At 35.5% G+C, this 22,017-nt stretch overlaps 2 protein-coding genes across 12 annotated transcripts in view; both read left to right on the forward strand.

The window, feature by feature from the left end:
• LOC125652442 (nephrocystin-1-like) overlaps window positions 1–4,425 on the forward strand; it is a 41,879-nt gene extending 37,454 nt beyond the window's left edge. For all 5 annotated transcript variants that reach the window (XM_048881639.2, XM_048881642.2, XM_048881640.2 and 2 more), the window contains 3 exons: window positions 2,422–2,538; window positions 3,348–3,506; window positions 4,129–4,425. In XM_048881639.2, coding sequence (XP_048737596.2) covers window positions 2,422–2,538; window positions 3,348–3,506; window positions 4,129–4,146 — 294 coding nt within the window. In that variant the 3' untranslated portion in view covers window positions 4,147–4,425. The remainder of the gene's footprint in view (window positions 1–2,421; window positions 2,539–3,347; window positions 3,507–4,128) is intronic.
• A 5,595-nt stretch (window positions 4,426–10,020) lies between these two features.
• Window positions 10,021–20,391, forward strand: LOC125652445 (chaperone protein DnaJ-like). 7 transcript variants are annotated; one of them, XM_048881661.2, is made up of 8 exons: window positions 10,044–10,164; window positions 10,262–10,360; window positions 12,773–12,810; window positions 14,062–14,175; window positions 14,672–14,771; window positions 15,427–15,611; window positions 16,111–16,458; window positions 20,035–20,391. In XM_048881661.2, the coding sequence occupies exons 4-8, from the start codon at window positions 14,084–14,086 to the stop codon at window positions 20,069–20,071; spliced, it is 762 nt and encodes a 253-aa protein (XP_048737618.1). In that variant the 5' UTR covers window positions 10,044–10,164; window positions 10,262–10,360; window positions 12,773–12,810; window positions 14,062–14,083; the 3' UTR covers window positions 20,072–20,391. The 7 variants fall into 7 exon arrangements, with proteins under 7 accessions (XP_048737617.1, XP_056021694.1, XP_048737621.1 ...); XM_048881664.2 differs by having other exon boundaries at window positions 10,031–10,360; window positions 16,111–16,427; XM_048881663.2 differs by lacking the exon at window positions 12,773–12,810 and having other exon boundaries at window positions 10,035–10,164.
• The last annotated feature ends 1,626 nt before the right edge of the window (window positions 20,392–22,017 follow it).

Raw genomic sequence — 22,017 nt, forward strand, 5'->3', positions numbered from 1 at the left:
TCACCATTGAAGTGTAACAGGAAGGGAGAAAATGCAACGGACCAGACCGGGATTCAAACCCGGGCCCCCTGAATCTCTAGTCAGGTGCTCTACCAACTGAGCTATCTGGCCACTGGCGATCAAACCCGGCTGACCGCTACAGAAGTATTTCTGTATATCTTATGGAGGGTGTAGGAATAATATGGACAATTTTTCTGTAAATCTTATGGAGGGTGTAGGAATGATATGGACAATTTTTCTGTAAATCTTATGGAGGGTGTAGGAATAATATGGACAATTTTTCTGTATATCTTATGGAAGGTGTAGGAATAATATGGACAATTTTTATGGTAACGTAGTGGAAATATAATCTTGTTTACAATCATTGCATGTAATATTTAATAATTCATAAATTAAGGTAGCTCCAACCTCATGTGACTTTGTCTTATTATGGGTTCAAAGTAGAAAAAAACAACTGAATTTGATTTAAGTGAAGGAAGATGTACATGTATGTATCACCAGCTTTATAAAGATGTCAGACATACATATAAAACTGAAGTATTTAATTATTTATCATACATGTCCCACTGGTAATGATTAGGCTGATTCTGCTCTGCGCGATTTGCAAATGCCTGGAATAACACCAAGTATCAACAACTGGTCCAAAACCCATATCACATATCAGACTGGTGTACAAAAATGCATATAAATCCAAAAATTACGGGCTGATGTGGGCTCACTTGGGCTGATATGATATACATGTATGATACAGATTTTAGCTTGTAATAATATTTTCTAGTCTTCAGGTATCTACATCAGAAAATTGCACATTTTCATGAAACAGCATAATAAAAAGTACACAACGCCCTTATAAATGAAATTGTAGTACAACGGACATGCAATTTGCAATAGAGAAAAAATCAGCACAGGAGTTATTGCCCCTGACAACATTTTTTTTATACAGATAATTCGCTATCTAATTCATAGAAAATATAAACATTTAAGGATGAAGTAGTTTACTATATTTTTAATTTACCCAGTAAATAAAATTCCTACAAAAGATATTTCTATAAGGCACAAAGTTTATAATGAAATAAAGATTTTGCAAGAAAACTATATGTGCAGACGTCTCAAATGGAGGTATAGATTTTTTAAGTTTTTGTTTGTTTGATTTTTGTTTGTTTGCATGTTGCTCTTTTTTTTTTTTTCTTTCTTTCTTTTCTTTTTTTTTTTTTTTTTGTAATGAGTTTTTGTCAGGAGGAAAATGAGTTAAAAATTGTTAAAATTTATGCAGCATTCATGTAGTTTCCTTGAATAATTGTAATTTCTAAACAGATTTATGCCATACTGCATAGTATTTAATATTTATCTCTTAATAAAATTTGTTGCACATTTTAGCATTGGATCTTAAGAGTTACTTCCCTTTTCAACCCAAAGGACACATTGCCTGGCAATTTACAAAATTCTACTGCATAACATTTTATGGCACTTTGATGAGCATTTGCTTAGAAATATACTGAAGAATATTTTCTATGCCAGAAGTTTTAAGGTTTATCGGTTAAATTTTTCTTTAGATTGAATGGGCTGCTCCTCGCCAGCAGTCTCAAATGCCTGGAATTTGTACCTGATATTTTGATGGATTTATTGAATGGTAAATTCTATACATTCAATAGGAATCATGGGTATAAGTTTTATTTCAGTGAATATCACATTGCTCTAGACCAGATGTTTTCCTGAAGACACATTTAGTTTCTTAATGTTATGTTTAATTGTTCATTAAAATGTTCATCAAGTTTTGTATGCTAATATGTTAATTTTGTTTTGTTTAAAATAAATTTTGCTTTAGAAAGCATTACTTTTTGACCTCGGTTGTATGGCATCAACTGGCCATATCAACAAAATGAATAACAATATAATGTTATTGCTTTACGACTGTGTTAACATTGACAGTTGATCAGTGAGGTTAAAAAATAAGAATTTAATGCTTATGTTAATTTTCATTAATAATCTTTAAAAAAAACAACTCATCATTACATCTTGCTTTTAAAAATTGTTAGTAGAGAAGCTATTTTTGGCTAATAATCCAGTAAAGATAATACAGACCACAACAGATTACAGTATTAGTAATTCATTAAGAATTGAATAATTTATTTTAGAAGGAATTTTTTTTTTTATTTATTGGCATTGTAATGTTATAAGACACTTAAATGATACAATGACTTATAGCATAAGAAATTTCAGCAGCTTATCAAGAAAAATTCTACTTTCGTTAGCTGTGAAATGTTAGGTGTGATTTGATAAAGCCATTTCCCACAGAAATGTGTATGCTTTAGGTTTCTATAATACATTGATAGATATATATATATATATATGGAATGTAAATATAGAGAGAAAATGAACAAAATATTCAACATTTAAAAAAGTATACATTGTATTTGACAGAGAGACAGTGAGTTTATGAAGAATTTCTTCAAGGACTGTGTGTTAGAGAGTATCTATCCACTGATGAATGATCTGAACCTGAAACCTTACAAAACTGGAAATGTTCAAATCGAAGAGGTAATAGAGTAATGAAGCTGTTCTCTATTTCAGATAATTTTTTCCCCTGTTTTCTGAGACAGTAATTAACCCAGGGTGCTCAACTAATTATCCAAATCACAAACATTTCCCAAGACTCAATTTTCCCAGAACAAAAAGATTTCCCAAGACTCAACTAATTACCCAAATCACAAACATTTTCCAAAACTCAACTATTTTCCCAGAACAAAACATTTCCCAAGGCTTAACTAATTACCCAAATCACAAACATTTCCCAAGACTCAACTATTTTCCCAGAACAAAAAGATTACCCAAGACTCAACTAATTACCCAAATCACAAACATTTCCCAAAACTCAACTATTTACCAAAGCACAAACTTTTCCCAAGGAACAGCAATTTCCCAAAACAGAAACATTTTCCAAGACACAACTATTTCCCAAACCAAACATTTTCCCAAAACACAAACAATTCCCAAGGCTCAACTAATTTCCCAAGGCTCTACTAATTCCCCTAAACACAAACATTTCCCAAGACTCATCTATTTTCCAAAGAACAAACATTTCCAAAGACTCAACTATTTTCCATAGCACAAATATTTCCCAAGGTACAGCAATTTCCCAAAGCACAGACATTTCCCAAAGCTGTATATTTTGGCAAAACCAGAAAATTGAATCATGAAAATGGACTGGTTTGTAATGCAAATTTTTGATTGGTAACATAATTATAAAAACACTTTTGCATTATAATAGTAAATATTTGCAATTTTGTAAAGAGGTCTATATTTGAGACAGAATTGTGCTCTTATTGTTGATATGAAATTCATTTTAGGAGAGACTTGAAGAAATTAACAGTTTCCTGACAAAAAAGATAGAAAGAAAGGGAATTCTAGCTTTGCTGTTGTCCTCTGAGATTGGGTTCTCTCCCTTGGACATACAAGAGGTCGCCTTCAATGTAATTGGACCGCATTGCTTGGTTGCTGACACACAGGTACAGGTCACTAATGACTCTTTTATCAAATTTAGAAACTGTTTTGGGGATCGTCAACCTAAACCCTTTCAAAGATTTAACTTCAACTGCTCTGAAACAATGATGTACTAAAGTATTATTTGATACAATCATGCTAAATTCCCATCTGTTATTTTCATCAAAATGGGTAAAATGTAGTGCATTTTGAGTTTTTTATTCTGTATGGGCAATTAACTTCTGGTTAAAAATTTGAAAACTATCGATGTTTTATTTGATGACAAATACTCTTCTCGTATCATTATGGCTGATACAAGGAATTTCTTAAACAAGACACATCACTCATCATTATCATGTAGAACTGCATGCAATAAAACTGAACAAAGTAGGAATTCTAAAGAAGTAAAACCATCAATTTCTGTCCTACCTCACTGACAAAGCATGAACAGATATAAATAAATAAAAGGATATATTGTCTGTATTTTATGTTAATTTGGCTCTCTATTGTGCTATGCTAACTTAGTGAGGTAATGAATATAAAGAAACAAAGGTTGAGGAAGGATAAATCATTTTTATATTATTATATTTCTTCAGTATATATTCTTCTATCACTAAGTATTAAATATATTCACATCTTTGTTTTCAGGTTGTTGTAAGTGGATGAAAAGGTATCAAAAGACTTTAATAAAGCTTTGACTGATCTGACTGTGATAGGACATCTCAAACCAAATATCAGGACATTTATTGGTTGTAGTTCTGAATAGAGAGAGATTTATTCCGTCCAGCATTGCTTATTAGTGTTGCAATAGAAGGGCATAGTACTAACAGAGAGCCTCGGATAAGTTCATGCCTGAGATACATTGACAATAACTGGACTATACGGCCAATACATGTATTATCAGATACTAAGATGTTACACTCAATAAATTCTTTTAATATTTTCTTCTTTGTGTTTTTTTTACGCCCCCCCCCCCTTTTTCAAAGAAGAGGGGCATATTGCTTTGCACCTGTTGGTTGGTCTGTCAGTCAGTAGACCACATGTCTGCTCAATATCTTTAGAACCATCTACTGATCATAATGGTATTTCATATGTACCGGTAAGTTGTTTATGAGTAAAAGAGGACCCCATTGATTTTTAGGGCCAAAGTTCAAGGGTCAAACTACTCTGGACATAGGAAAATACTCTCTGCTCAATGTCTTGAAAACCCTTTCCTTAACAGACATCAAAATTGGTACACTGGTACACTTTGTAAGGTGTAGATGACACCTCTTGATTTTGAGGTCACATGGTGAAAGGTCAGGGGTGGTCAAACTGGACATACAAATATACTGTCTGCCCAAAATCTTGAGAACCCTTAGCTTGACAAACATGAAACTTGGTACAACCTAAGAAGTAGATGACTGCTATTGATTTTGAGGTCACATGGTCAAGGGTCAAACTGGTCATAGGAATATACTGTCCGCTCAATATATTGAGAATCTTTCACATGGCAAACATCAAACTTGGTAAGTCCTAAGGAATAGATGACCCCTATTGATTTGGAGGTCAAGGGCTAATCCACTCATGACATAGAAAGATATTGTCTCAATATCTGAGAACCATTTGCTTGACAGACATAAAACTTGGTACACTGGTACATCTTAGGAGTAGATAACCCATAATAATTTTGGGTTCACATTGTCGAGGGTCAAACTGAACATATTAATATATTGTCTCCTACATTTTAAATATCATTTGCTTGAATGATACCAAACTTGGTACACTGGTTCATCCTAAGGAGTAGATGACCCCTATGGATTCTTAGGTCACATGGTCTATCCACTCTGGCCATAGGAAGATGTCCGCTCAGTATCTTGAATTGTTTTGCACTGCTATCAATTAAATGATGTATGTGCATTACCCTTTATGTAGCAGTACACCATCACAAAATGTAGCAGTCATGTACACCCATCAGGACGGCAGGTTTTTAATACATGTATATGTATCTTCACAGCAAATTAAGGGTCAGTGGGAGAGCGAAGTGACTAGCAAAGATGGGGTTTTAGATAAATATTGAAAAATAATAATATTGAATTCAATATCAAATTTTAGTTTTAATGACATCGAGTGTACATTTGTATGTGGGCTTTTACGTCATTGTATTCGTTTTCTGTCAGTTTGCAGTCTTGGGTTCGAGTCCCAAAGGACACTGTTTTTAAACACATGCGACACAAAATGAGCCTTTGGGTGATTTATCTGACAGATTCATATTCCATCACTAAAAAGATGTTCACGTTTTAGATGTCCAAAATGATATCTGTAAAAAACATGAGAACAAAAGAGCGAGACCTGCATACAAAACAACTGAACTATAGAAGAGGCGATGTGAGCAGTCATTGCAGATGTAAAAAGTAATGGAATATTGAAACGGAAAGCCGCGGCGGAATACTCCGTCCCACTGACAATCGTACCATCAGGAAAGTGCAGGATGGGTCCCTTTGTTGTAAAATTAAAAAACAAAGACGGACTGTTGGAGATTGCAAAGAAGACTGCGGAGGCGTAACATCAACAGAAGCACAAAAGCTCGGGCCTACACTTATCCCCCCTCCCCCAATTAAGTCGCCTGTGTCTATCTCCTTACTTTCTGGCTAGGGTCACTTTGGTTTGCTATTTCAATTCACCATTATATTAATACTTTGAGTTTCCGTCATTTGTTGAGCTTTCTCGAAAAGAGGTATATGTATTTCAGCCGGAAAGATTTATTGAATGTTTGTTTCTTTTACGTCCCTCTCGAGAATTTTTCACTCATATTGAGACGCCACCAGCTGTAGGTGAAGTACCACAAATTTAGACCTATGCTTAGCGCTCAGGACCGTAGCAGTGAGGGTTCTTTATCGTGCCAATGCCTGCCGCGACACGGGACCTCCGTTTTCAAGGGCATATCTGAAGGACCCGTGATTCTCACTTCTAAATGCCGAGCGTTTGGCGACAATCGTAACAACTCGGCCATTTCCGTTGTCTGTTACGGAAATGGCCGAGTTGTTACGATTGCGTTTGGCGAAGAAGCAATCACTACCTATGTTAACGTTTTAAAAGGTGAAGATAACGAACATTGATCAATCTCATAACTCCTATAAGCAACACAAAATATAGAGTTGGACAATCACGGACCCCTGGACATATCAGAGGTTTGACGCGGACATGGCACGAGCGGTACTCGAACTCACGACCTCCCGGTTACGAAGCGAACGCTCTACCACTGACCTACAGCGACCGGTTCAGCCGGAAAGCAAAGTCAACAAAATGGTACCGCCAATCTGTATGGAGCGCCAAATTAACATAAACTCAAATAATTGAAGATATCTTCAATTATTTGAAGATATCATCAATTCATTTGATGCGCGCAACAATTTAATTAAAGATCTCTTCAAATAATTAATGCTATCTTCAATTCTGAATTATTGCGCGCATTAAATGAATTGATGATAGCATTAATTCTTCTGCTGAATTTATGCGCGCTTTAATTGAATTAATGATCTCTTCAAATGAATTAATGATATCAACAATTGAATTGATGCGCGCTACAATTCAATTGAAGAGAGCAATAATTGATATAATGCGCGCATTAAATCAATTGATGAGAGCAATAATTGAATTGATGCGCGCATTAATTCATTTGATGAGAACAATAATGGATTGAATGCGCGCATTAATTCAATTATTGCTCTCTTCAATTGAATTAATGATATCTTTAATTCATTTGAAGAGAGCAATAATTCTTTTAGAGAGAGCAACTAAATAATTAAAGATATCTTCAATTCAACATATCCACAATTGAATTAATGATCTCTTTAATTGAGTTGTTGCTCTCTTTAAAAGAATTGATGCGCGCATTAATTCCTTATACAAAAGCATTGTAAATAATTAAAGATATCTTCAGTTGAATTAAAGAGATCATCAAATTATTTATACCGAGCTCTAAATCAATTATTGCGAGCAATATTTCTACGAAATTAATGCTCTCATCAATTGAATTGAAGAGAGCAATAATTGAATTAATGCGCGCATCAAATCTATTATTGCTCTCATTAATTCAATTAATGCGCGCATTAATTCAATTGATGAGAGCAATAATTGAATTGAAGCGCGCATTAATTCATTTGATGAGAGCAATGATTGATTTAATGCGCGCATTAATTCAATTAAAGAGAGCAATAATTGAATTGATGATATCTTCAAATAATTGAAGATATCTTCAATTATTTGAGTTTATGTTAATTTGGCGCTCCATAAATCTGCACTGTAAAACAGCCATCTTAGGGCATTTCAGGATGCTTAAATCCATTTTCGGCAGGGAGTTTCGCGCCCCTGGATCCGCTAGGTACCTTAAGCAGAACCCCTTGCCGCATAAACTTCCATTTATCATTTGTTACGCCCATGAAGAAGCCCGTACTTAACGTAAGGTATTCTAAGTACATCTTTTTTTTAAAATGTGCATCTGAGTTGCCAAAAGAAGAAACATTTTAAGGGTCCAGTGCCTTCAGATATGTGAAGACGACTATTTTTAAAAAGCGACGCCACGCAACTCTATTTTACTTTAAGACCGCCTGAATCCACAAGTATTCTCCGTCACCAAGGCATGACCAGAGAAAGAATGGGTAAACATCTAGATATGGATGAAACAGAGGTCACAATGACAAACAAACCAGGTAAAGTATAGTCGCCTAGAGAGGAGCCAAAACTCCATGGGAAGGCGGGATCTAGAGAAATGATCATGTGTTATTGCAGCTGCAAACCCCAGCGGTATAGATATTCCTCCCTATGCATATCATTATGCCAGTGAAGACAAAACAAGCCCTGCAAGGGAATGGGACAGAAAATACCCCGGAAGTCTGGCGCTGAAAATGCCAAAAGTTCAGTTTCCGAGAGTGGCTGGACAAAAGATGGTATTGTCCGCCTTTAGTTTGAGCAGACATTTCTGCCAAACACCACAATTGCTAAAATGCGATGAGTGTGTCACACATATGCATGGAATTCACAGACATGGCATGTTCGAAGAAAAATGTAGTCATGGAGCTATACCCAATCACACCAGAAACTGGACTCAGCCACTAGACTGTTCTTTTTACAAATCTTTGAAATCAGCATGGAACAAAGTAGATTCATGTACTTTCATCCACACTACGGGGGTAGCAGTTGGTCATATCGTTTTAAAAAAATATTTCAAAAGGCTTTGTCTGCAAAGATATCCAATGTTGTGTCTGGGTTTAAAGCTACCGGTACATGTATATATCCTTTAGATCCCAGTGCAATTCCTGCACTGTACATTCTGAATTGTATACCATACGCGAATGACAATGTTGTCCAAATATGTAGTCCAGCTCCATGTAACCCGGATGAGACAATCGCCGTCCCCAACACACATGAAATGGTTCCACCGATAGCTGAAACTAGCACAGTTCCTGACGTCAGCGATCCAAATCTCATGGAGTCGGCAATCGACTTCCAAACACCACCGTTATCTCTAAGAGCCTTTGCTGGATACAAACTTAGATGAAAACTTTCCTGCTAGCTCTGGGTCAATTTACAATATTATCGCAACTGTTCCTGTGCAGGAATATGTGACAGACTTGCCCTTGGTGGTTCGTTCCAACGGAAGCCTCGAGTTAGCAAGCTTGCCTGGTTTTGAAGAACCCCAGGATTACCGAGCAGGTAAAGACTTTGAAACGGTAAACAACAGCATTTCTTTCAGACCATCGATCCTCGGACCTGTCTGTATAGCAGATCACGTTTCCAATTCCAAACATAGTTTTAAAAGGATACAAAGAAAAGGAAGACAAAAACTGCATGCCAGTTTTTCGTCATAATAACATCAGACGAAGCTTTTCGGGAGAAAAAGAAGCTTGAGCGTCATAGAGGAGAAAAGAATTCAGAATGAGAGACACTGACAGAAAAAAAAGAATGAAATGAAAACCGTAGAAACGGAGAAAAAGAGGAATGAAAGAATGAACAGGAAAAATAGAATCGAATGATAGAATCATATGACAGTATACCTAAGATACGAACATTTGTTAGATTATTTCGGCTTCTCCATCGTCAACTTCCCATATTTATATAACAATAGTCCATCATCACCTGCATATGGTGTTTATATCTCTCAACTGATTCGATACGCAAGAACTTGTTCTGCGTATGATCAGTTTTTTAAATTGAGGCAGACTACTGACAAACAATTGATGAACACTATAGGAGTTTCGACAAAAATATAGTCATCTGTTTTGATACTTCTCGAGATTCGTCCAAAACCATGAATAAGATTACAGACGAACCAGATCTACATGTACATACATGTATGTCTCTGGTTGCATAGCGTGTACATAGCCACGGATCTGCAAAATTTTATATAGTCCTACTTGAAATTCTTAATTTGGCCTAATTATATCCATGTCCGATAGTTAATCAATATTTGTATGATAAATTTTGAATGCATGATATACTTTGCTGTGTTATAGCCTCTACACGACTTTTGCGGAAATAAATTGTCTGTTTTGGAATTTCATAATTTAGTGTCCGATACGTAGTATCCGTTGCAGCATGCCTGTCAGCAGTTGACATCAAACATGTCAAGTTCACTTGTTAAGTAATATTTGCACGATACTTTGCTCACTGTACAGACTGAAAGTTAGTAAGAAGCACGTGCAGGTAGCTGTTTTACCTATTCTGAAAACGACGACAATACGGAGGAATGTATTTGCAGAGATGATCAACTGATCAACCATCTATTTTTTTCTCCTTCCAGTTTTATGTACCGTCTCCAGCATGCAAGCTTAGGGAAAATCCTGTAAGCTTTCCTTAGTTGATTTCCTGTAATGCGACTCATCACTTCAATTGTTAATTGGTAAGTAATTCCATTTGATTTGCCTCATGGTGTGACAGTGTTTGAGGGCGAAGCAAAAAGACTTAAGATGTTGGTAATTACCAGTCTATGGAATGTAATCTCAGCGAGATTCGTCGAGGCTGGATATTTGGACTGACGCCTCTTCCGAATCTCAGACCAGTGTCACATAAAGTGATTCGGGAAATCTTGCCTGAACTTCAGCCGCTTGTTGCGATTAAAATGGGTTAAATTGAATTTCTTGTCCGCTTCAACTTTTCGCCTTAGACATCCTATTAACTCCCTATCACAATGAAACATGCATTTCTTACCTTTACAAGGTATAAATCCCACAGTAATTCAAGTTGGCTATTTTCGAAGCCATTGCAAACGGCCACCATTTCATATTTTACCTTCTCAACACTGGAGAGTTCCGATATACTACTTCATGACAATTTGTACTATGATTGAAAATACAGAACTTACTGGTTGACAATTACTTTGTACAAAGCATTTAAGCATAAAAATTAAAAGCAATAAAAAGAAAACTGTAATATTTAATCAATCTATTTGAAGGCGTCCTAAACTATCGGAACTCTTCAGTGTTGAGAAGGTAAAATATGAAATGGTGGCCGTTTGCAATGGCTTCGAAAATAGCCAACTTGAATTACTGTGGGATTTACACCTTGTAAAGGTAAGAAATGCATGTTTCATTGTGATAGGGAGTTAATAGGATGTCTAAGGCGAAAAGTTGAAGCGGACAAGAAATTCAATTTAACCCATTTTAATCGCAACAAGCGGCCGAAGTTCAGGCAAGATTTCCCGAATCACTTTATGTGACACTGGTCTGAGATTCGGAAGAGGCGTCAGTCCAAATATCCAGCCTCGACGAATCTCGCTGAGATTATATGGAATGCAGTGGCAGGTTCGGGACTTTTTAGCTGCAGAACTGTAGCTCTCTGAAAAAATATTGGGACAGAAAGCTCTCTGATCTTTCCCAATATTTTCTCAGAGGTCTACAGTTCTGCAGCTAAATACTTTTAAAATAATATGTATACGGTGTGACCGTTGGACCGAGCGAAGCATGTAATGGTCATTGTCCCAAGTGGTAATCATAATTCCGTTAAGTACGGTAGATTATGATTCATTTAAAAATATATATTTTTAATGAATTTTCCTTGCGCTAAAAACCCAGTAACATCTCAATATTAAAGGGGTTTATATGGGGACAACAGTTTTACAGGATCCGCCTATTCATTGAACGCGGGAAATAAAACGCAAGGCGACGTCAACTGTGCATTGTGACGTCACATTTAGCCTCGACTTTTTTCTCTTTTTCAAAGCAAACAATTATAAACAACAATAATACATTCCGTATGCAATGAAAAGGGCCGTTATAAAATTAAACAAAATTAACCAATAAATTCAAAATGATAAAAAAGTAACCATAATTTTATCGTATGTTCTTATTCAAAGAAACTCATGAACTTGTTCATCTATTTAGTCGTATTATGATTTTATATGTAATTATTTGCTAAAATCTGTTACAATGATAATTATACTATTCACTTTGAACAAACTGAGTATTTAAATTACAAATTGCACGTCAGAGTCTTCTATTATTGGCATTCAAAATAAAACACGAATAACTGTTGAAGCAGGTAATGAAAAAATAAATGGCGGCACCCATATGGATCACGAAAAATTCAGTGAACGTATATAGAGGTTATCTCTTTTTCTGTTGCTGATTTTGACTTTTTCTTTTATATACGTGTTACCTTTAGAGCCTTGCTTCGCGGACGGGCCTTTGGCCCGTCCGAGCTTTGCTCGGTATTAATTAATATGTCTTACGGCGTGACCGTGTTTGAGGGTGAAGCATAAAGTGATGGCATTAGTATCTAGATCCATAACAGGACAAAAAATATCCAAAAGTTAGCACCTAACGTGTGAGGACAGAGCTCAATCAAAGTATTCTAACTAGACATTTTTGATCTGCCTATTCATTGAATGCGGGAAACTCTATGCAACTGATGTAAACAGTGCATTGTAACGTCATATTCAGTGTTGGTGTTTAGCAAATTCACAAACATAGGAGACATGGTACAATCACGTTAATTGTCCCTCTTGAGAATACTTCACGCACATGGAGACGTCACCACTGCGGTGAAGGGCCGCAAAATTTAGGCCTATGCTCGGCACTTATGGCCATTGAGCAGGGAGGGATCTTTATCGTGCCACACCTGCTGTGACACGGGTCCTTGGTTTTTGCGGTCTCATCTGAAGGACAGCCCCATTTAGTCGCCTTTTACGACAAGCAAGGGGTTACTGAGGACCTATTCTAACCTGGATCCCCACGGGATGGATCATATGTAGAAGAAATTTGGGTTCAGAGGCTTGCTCATAGACTGGTTTATATCTATATATTTTTTTCTTCAGACTTAATTCTACAAGCTGGGAGCAAGCCTGTGATTCGAGTGAGTTGAAAAACACACATTTCACTCAGCATGATCAGGGAATGAAAGATCATTGGCTTAAAAGATAATAGGAAAAAAGAAGTTAGTGATATCTAGATTATGACATAACACAAATGGAACATCAGCATAGTTACAGCTTAAATATCCTTATTTTTGTTGAATGTGTTGTAAGGAAAATATCAAATAGGAGTAATGTCAAAGACACAATGAAGAGACAATATCGACAACCCAAACATGATATCGTACCCACTACCGATATCGATATGTGCCACTCTAATAATCACATACCTTTACTGACGATATCGTGTTAATATCGAATATGATCGATTTTGTAATGACTGTATGGGGACTTAACTAGGATTGATTTTTCTTCCTGTCAATATTTACAATATCATGTCGATATCGAGTCACGATCGTTTTGCTTAAGGTAGTGTTAAAACTGAAATAGACATTAATTCTATTTTTGTCAATATCGTGTCGATATCAAATCATGATAGTTTTTGTAATGGTTGCATGAGGATTGAATTAGGATTGATTTCTCTTCCTGTCGATATCTTGGATATCGACATCATAGGCAAACATTAGTCCATGTATACTAAGCCTATAAATTCACACACATATAGATTTAGAAAGCGTAGATACCGATACGATATCGTCAAGGGAATGTCGATATCAACATCATAGGCAGACATTATGCTGTGTATACTAAGCCTATTAAGTCAAACACATTTAAAATAGAAATTTTTGATATCTACATGATATTGTTCTGAGAATGTTGAACACAACCATTACAAAAATGATCATGATTCGATATCGACACGATATTGATGATATCGACACCGTAGGCAGACAATATGTTGTGTATACTAACACTATTAATTCAAACACGTTGAAAATAGAAATTGTCGATATCAATACGATATCGTTGTGAGAATGTCATACACAACCATTACAAAACGATCATGATTCGATATCAACGCGATATTGTCGATATCAACAATATCAACACCGTAGGCAGACATTATGCTGTGTATATTAAGACTTTTAATTCAAACGCATTTAAAATAGAAATTGCTGATATCGATATGATATCGTTGTGTTAATGTCTATATCGACATCGTAGTAAGGCACGACGATATCGACGAAATTGGATTAGATCTTGGACATGTATGTCAAATAGGGAAAAGCAAGTGATGAATTATTGACATGTGCTGTACTTCGTAATTGCATACAACATATTTCTGTTTGCAGAAGATGGCACCTACTATATAGCATGTTGTCGTATTCAGTCCATTGCGTCTTACGACGAAACTGTCCAAGAATTTTTCGCTGTATTAATCAAAAACCAAAGTATGCAATAGAAAGGTGAGAATATATACTTTTGATAATCCCAGGTCTTGTTATTGAAGGTCTTGTTGTACAGCATGCTGCATACTGTAGATTCGTTATTTTACTTGAGTACTATTACGCAGTATTACCTGTATACGTCAAATCACATGAATTCGTGTGTCATATCTGTTACATGTATTATAGTCACAGAAAATTAAAAGCGAGTAATTTTATTTCATGAGAGATGCCTCTCATAAAATTTTGGGATAAAAAATTCCACATATATCATGTATATTTTAGGGATCCAAAGTATACAAAGAATTTATGTATATATGTGAACTTTCATGAAGCCCCAATTCTTCAGCTGACTGTTAAGTTCATAATGTACCTGTAATGCCACTGATCTCTTAAAGTGTGAAACTATGTCAGAATATCTACTTTCAGTAACATAGACAGGAGTAGGGGATTTTTTTTCATTTTGAATGATCTATACATTTGTATGACAGTTTTAATTGTTTTGTATACTGTTTAGGAACTTCTCCCATCTTGGATCCCACTATGATATCCTAAGAGTTAGAAGAGATGCCTCTCTGAAAGACATAAAGACAGCATATATTTCATTGTGCAAAAAGGTAAAATAAAAACAGGACTGAATGAGCTCAATATAGTATTTTTTTTTCTTTTCTTGTTTACTTATCATCCTAGTCATCACAAGAAATGTGTGAGCAGTGACAATATCCCTGCAATATTGTACATATAAGATATGGACTAAATAATATCCCTGCAATATTGTACATGTAAGATATGGACTAAATAATATCCCTGCAATATTGTACATGTAAGATATGGACTAAATAATATCCCTGCAATATTGTACATTTAAGATATGGACTAAATAATATCCCTGCAATATTGTACATTTAAGATATGGACTAAATAATATCCCTGCAATATTGTACATGTAAGATATGGACTAGAGAATGTCCCTGCAGTATTGTACATATAAGATATGGACTACATCTGGGCAACATCTTTGCTAGCCAAGGGTGACAATACACGATATTGTCATCCTTCGCCATCGAAGATGGGGCAACAATGGAATCTTAATTTAGGATAACATGCTTTCATTGTCAGAATTTGGTAATCTTTGATAGTGAAGGACCACCAACAGGCAATATATCAACATAATGGCATTTCAGCTCCATCTGGACTTTAACAATATATCAACATATTGACATTTCAGCTCCATCCGGACTCTAACAATATATCAACATATTGACATTTCAGCTCCATCCGGACTCTAATCCAGATGATTCGGAAGCACAGGTGAACTTTGTGAGGTTGAATGAAGCCTACACTGTCCTCAGTGACCCGCAGAAGAGGTCGGAATATGATGTCACCATTGGAGTTCAACATGAGGACAAGCGCAATGAAAGCCGGGGTGCTCCAGATTTAAGTCACCATGATTTAATGTGAGTTCACTACAGTTTTTTGAAGAATTCACAGTGACTGTGCAACCTTTTATAAAAGTATACTTTCAATTAAAGTTTTAATATTTTTATTTCCAAAACTACAATGGAGTCTTCAGTTTGCTTACACCACGCACTAACCCTTATCAGATTGAAACACACATAGTAGAGTGTTTGAAGGCACAGCAATAAAATATCCACCCATATTTATGTTATAGATAGATGGATGGATGGACAGACATGGAAAATTTTGTTTGTCATATGTCTTTTAATAAGTGCTAACTGTATATTTAAATCATATTATATATGTTTTTTTGTGATGAGCTATTTTGGACAGAATTTTTTATTGTGTATATATACATATACACTTCAACAATTCAGAAGTACATGTAGATGATATTTTATCCGTACATATATACATATACACTTCAACAATTCAGAAGTACATGTAGATGATATTTTACCAGTACATGTATACAACGCGAGTGTTGTTAATTTGCAGATGGGAAATGAACTACATGTACGACAAACAAAAAAATATGTCGGACGAGGAAATCATGGAACAGCGTTTGAAAGAACAGGAGGAGCGATACAGGAAATGGTACGAGGAGTACAAAGTCAGACAAAAGGCAGAGAAAGCCGAGTGGCGGGCTCCACCCCCAACCGAGGAGGAGACGGCATTCAGAGAAACAGCATCAGAGTACAAGGAGGCGTTCCACAGAGAGGGTACTAAACATATCGAGGAGGAGGAGTTCTCCTGGCCTGTCTTGTTTGGACTGCTGCTACACTCCTCGGCTCAGCTTGGCATCTTTCTTGTCTGTATGTATGGAATGTACAGAATGGGACAGGAGTAGGTGGATTATCCTCATTATAGAATGTACAGAATAGGACAGGAGTAGTGGATTATCCTCATTATAGAATGTACAGAATGGGACAGGAGTAGTGGATTATCCTCATTATAGAATGTACAGAATGGGACAGGAGTAGTGGATTATCCTCATTATAGAATGTACAGAATAGGACAGGAGTAGTGGATTATCCTCATTATAGAATGTACAGAATGGGACAGGAGTAGGTGGATTATCCTCATTATAGAATGTACAGAATGGGACAGGAGTAGTGGATTATCCTCATTATAGAATGTACAGAATAGGACAGGAGTAGTGGATTATCCTCATTATAGAATGTACAGAATAGGACAGGAGTAGTGGATTATCCTCATTATAGAATGTACAGAATAGGACAGGAGTAGTGGATTATCCTCATTATAGAATGTACAGAATAGGACAGGAGTAGTGGATTATCCTCATTATAGAATGTACAGAATAGGACAGGAGTAGATGGATTATCCTCATTATAGAATGTACAGAATAAGACAGGAGTAGGTGGATTATCCTCATTATAGAATGTACAGAATAGGACAGGAGTAGGTGGATTATCCTCATTATAGAATGTACAGAATGTGACAGGAGTAGGTGGATTATCCTCATTATAGAATGTACAGAATAAGACAGGAGTAGTGGATTATCCTCATTATAGAATGTACAGAATAGGACAGGAGTAGTGGATTATCCTCATTATAGAATGTACAGAATGTGACAGGAGTAGGTGGATTATCCTCATTATAGAATGTACAGAATGGGACAGGAGTAGTGGATTATCCTCATTATAGAATGTACAGAATAGGACAGGAGTAGTGGATTATCCTCATTATAGAATGTACAGAATGGGACAGGAGTAGGTGGATTATCCTCATTATAGAATGTACAGAATAGGACAGGAGTAGTGGATTATCCTCATTATAGAATGTACAGAATAGGACAGGAGTAGTGGATTATCCTCATTATAGAATGTACAGAATAGGACAGGAGTAGGTGGATTATCCTCATTATAGAATGTACAGAATAGGACAGGAGTAGTGGATTATCCTCATTATAGAATGTACAGAATAGGACAGGAGTAGTGGATTATCCTCATTATAGAATGTACAGAATAGGACAGGAGTAGTGGATTATCCTCATTATAGAATGTACAGAATAGGACAGGAGTAGGTGGATTATCCTCATTATAGAATGTACAGAATAGGACAGGAGTAGGTGGATTATCCTCATTATAGAATGTACAGAATGTGACAGGAGTAGGTGGATTATCCTCATTATAGAATGTACAGAATAAGACAGGAGTAGTGGATTATCCTCATTATAGAATGTACAGAATAGGACAGGAGTAGTGGATTATCCTCATTATAGAATGTACAGAATGTGACAGGAGTAGGTGGATTATCCTCATTATAGAATGTACAGAATGGGACAGGAGTAGTGGATTATCCTCATTATAGAATGTACAGAATAGGACAGGAGTAGTGGATTATCCTCATTATAGAATGTACAGAATGGGACAGGAGTAGGTGGATTATCCTCATTATAGAATGTACAGAATGTGACAGGAGTAGGTGGATTATCCTCATTATAGAATGTACAGAATAAGACAGGAGTAGTGGATTATCCTCATTATAGAATGTACAGAATAGGACAGGAGTAGGTGGATTATCCTCATTATAGAATGTACAGAATGTGACAGGAGTAGTGGATTATCCTCATTATAGAATCTACAGAATGTGACAGGAGTAGGTGGATTATCCTCATTATAGAATGTACAGAATGGGACAGGAGTAGTGGATTATCCTCATTATAGAATGTACAGAATGGGACAGGAGTAGTGGATTATCCTCATTATAGAATGTACAGAATAGGACAGGAGTAGTGGATTATCCTCATTATAGAATGTACAGAATAGGACAGGAGTAGTGGATTATCCTCATTATAGAATGTACAGAATAGGACAGGAGTAGTGGATTATCCTCATTATAGAATGTACAGAATGTGACAGGAGTAGGTGGATTATCCTCATTATAGAATGTACAGAATAGGACAGGAGTAGTGGATTATCCTCATTATAGAATGTACAGAATAAGACAGGAGTAGTGGATTATCCTCATTATAAAATGTACAGAATGGGACAGGAGTAGTGGATTATCCTCATTATAGAATGTACAGAATGTGACAGGAGTAGTGGATTATCCTCATTATAAAATGTACAGAATGGGACAGGAGTAGTGGATTATCCTCATTATAGAATGTACAGAATAGGACAGGAGTAGTGGATTATCCTCATTATAGAATGTACAGAATAGGACAGGAGTAGGTGGATTATCCTCATTATAGAATGTACAGAATAGGACAGGAGTAGTGGATTATCCTCATTATAGAATGTACAGAATGTGACAGGAGTAGGTGGATTATCCTCATTATAGAATGTACAGAATAGGACAGGAGTAGTGGATTATCCTCATTATAGAATGTACAGAATAAGACAGGAGTAGTGGATTATCCTCATTATAAAATGTACAGAATGGGACAGGAGTAGTGGATTATCCTCATTATAGAATGTACAGAATAGGACAGGAGTAGTGGATTATCCTCATTATAAAATGTACAGAATGGGACAGGAGTAGTGGATTATCCTCATTATAGAATGTACAGAATAGGACAGGAGTAGTGGATTATCCTCATTATAGAATGTACAGAATAGGACAGGAGTAGGTGGATTATCCTCATTATAGAATGTACAGAATAGGACAGGAGTAGTGGATTATCCTCATTATAGAATGTACAGAATGTGACAGGAGTAGGTGGATTATCCTCATTATAGAATGTACAGAATAGGACAGGAGTAGTGGATTATCCTCATTATAGAATGTACAGAATGTGACAGGAGTAGGTGGATTATCCTCATTATAGAATGTACAGAATGGGACAGGAGTAGTGGATTATCCTCATTATAGAATGTACAGAATAGGACAGGAGTAGTGGATTATCCTCATTATAGAATGTACAGAATAGGACAGGAGTAGGTGGATTATCCTCATTATAGAATGTACAGAATGTGACAGGAGCAGGTGGATTATCCTCATTATATTTACATGTACAATGGTTTTGATATCATTACAAATTATAATGATGCTCATTTTTTCATGAATGCACTGCGGTTGTGTACAATGTGCAAATAAATAATTGTATAGTGTGTCTACTTTAACAACTGGGAATTCTGATAGATATGAAAGTAGAGTGTAAATTTCAAGAATGTATTTCATTTTTGAAAATACATGAGGGTATGAACTGCATTGCTTCATGTCAGCTTACTTTTCTTAAAGCTCTAACATGCTGCATGAAGTATGCCAGCGGCATGAAGTGTCGCAGTTCATACCCTCATGAATGTTCAATTCTTAAATGTACTATACATTTCATAATGCTATTAATTTAAGACCATAGACAATTCTTTTTTGAATGTTTTATGTTTATTGAATTGATCTAATTTAACGTAAGCTAAAGATACAGTGTCACATGCAGATCTTTATCATTTTCAGGACTGGAGTTATAGAGAAGAAGAAAAAGTCTGATTAGCATTAGGTGTAAGTTATAATTCATAAATTCTGTCCAGTGTTTGATGGAAAGTTGTTGAAAACCATTTCCATTGCGGATATTGATGAAAATGTAAATTGATTGATATTTTGAATTGTTTTTATGATATGTATGTAAAAGTGATAAATGTGTATGTACAGTGTATACATATAGTATGTTATTTTGAAAATATCAGGTATTCTTATAACATGAAAACTAAAAAAAAATCTAACTGAAGTCTCTCAAATGACTGTGACCTGATTTACATCAACTATCCACTTTTTACAATAGATTGCAAATAAAACTGCTCATGTTTTTTCTTATTCTATAGTCTGACAATGTGAAGGAGAGCTTATAATACTGAGTATAGATATATGCCCAACGTCCTGGATTTTAGTCTCTGTCTAATTCCTAAGCTGTTGTACACCCCACCTAGACCAAACGTGTATAGAATTTACATCTAGACCAAACGCTCATAGAATTTACATCTAGACCAAACGCACATAGAATTTACATCTAGGTATATGCTCAGCTATTTCAGCTTCAGGTGTTCTGTTGGAGTTTGGTGCATAGGATTCAAAAGCTGATCAGGAAACTACCTTTGAAGAAGATAAATTTTTTGGACTTAGTCACATTCTGAAATAACTTTCGGTCATACATGGACCAAACTGGCATGGAAGTTACGTCTAGGGATGTTTAATTTGGCGTGTATCTTCTGGATGACCAGATTTAAAGGTTTTGAAGCCAGTTATAGCTTCTGACACAATCAAAGTTTTGGACTCTGTTGTATTCCCAAGTATAAGTCCAACCTGGACATAACTTGGATGAAAGTAACATCTACAGATGTAAACCATCATACTTTAGATGAAGAATATCACTATTTTTCCAAGAGGATTTACCTGGTTAGTGGTTTTACAGCAGAATATATTCACATTCAATGAATCTTTTTTCTTGTATTTCTTTTGAAATTGGCATTGCTTTCATTTGAGACAATGAATACCTGTTTGTTGCAAACTAGTTTGACCCATTTTATTAGTAAATTGATGACCAAGCTAGGTCAAAGGGTGCATTGGCTGTTACGTTAAACGCAACGAATGGGTCAACCAAATGATATTTTAGTACTTGCATATGTACATGTAAGTCTAGTTAGTATTTTTTTTTTTTAAAATGCATAGAAATAAAAATAATAAAATGTCTTTCTTTTTTGTTTCATAGAATGACGAAAGTAGCAATCATTGCAGAAAAAATTGCTTAACCCGTTAATACAGGTTATGATTTTTTTCTGTAATGCTTGGTACCTTCATCACTCAATGAAACAACAAAGAAAGCATTCTATTGTTTAATTAAAAAAGCCATAGAACTAGTTTATATTTACTGATAAAAGTTAAACCTTCAGTTGTTCCTATTAAATAAAACTTTGATTGTGTAACTAGATATACTGACTACCTTGACAAAAACTTTCATTGTACATCAAGTATGAAGACCAAAGTTTGCTGCCAACTACAAGACTTCTTTTGTATACGAAGAGTGATTTACTCTCTTTCAACAATGACATTTATAAATAAATATTTGAAGAGCTTCCTTAATAACAACTGATTCTTATAAAGTAATTGTATACCATCTTCGAACAAGTGTACATGTATGTGATATGATGTTAATAATTGTATCTAGGTAAGCATATTTATATTAAATTCTAGGTTTTTGATGCCAGGCATGAACTAAATTTTCAAGGTAATTGACTCAGTTAAAATTCTTTGAGCAGTTCCATTTTCATAGGAATGCATTCTTCTAAAGAACAAGGTATGATTGTGTAAATAAAAGGCCCCAGAATTTATTTCTGTTTTAAATATGTCTTGAATTAAGCTTGGTCTCTGAACATTTAAGTAAATTTTAAAATGTATGCCATGCATACTATATCAACTAAACCAAAGTTATTGCTTATTTAATAG

Source organism: Ostrea edulis, chromosome 5 (genome assembly GCF_947568905.1).
Source record: "Ostrea edulis chromosome 5, xbOstEdul1.1, whole genome shotgun sequence".
Classification (NCBI taxonomy): domain Eukaryota; kingdom Metazoa; phylum Mollusca; class Bivalvia; order Ostreida; family Ostreidae; genus Ostrea; species Ostrea edulis.

Bases quoted from the DNA above. Each gene is read 5' to 3' on its own strand.
- LOC125652445 (XM_048881660.2), top strand. From the start codon at position 14,084: ATGTTGTCGTATTCAGTCCATTGCGTCTTACGACGAAACTGTCCAAGA. The intron at 15,612-16,110 runs GTGAGTTCACTA...GTTAATTTGCAG, and splicing joins TTAAGTCACCATGATTTAAT to ATGGGAAATGAACTACATGT. The intron at 16,459-20,034 runs GTAGGTGGATTA...TATCATTTTCAG, and splicing joins ATGTACAGAATGGGACAGGA to GACTGGAGTTATAGAGAAGA.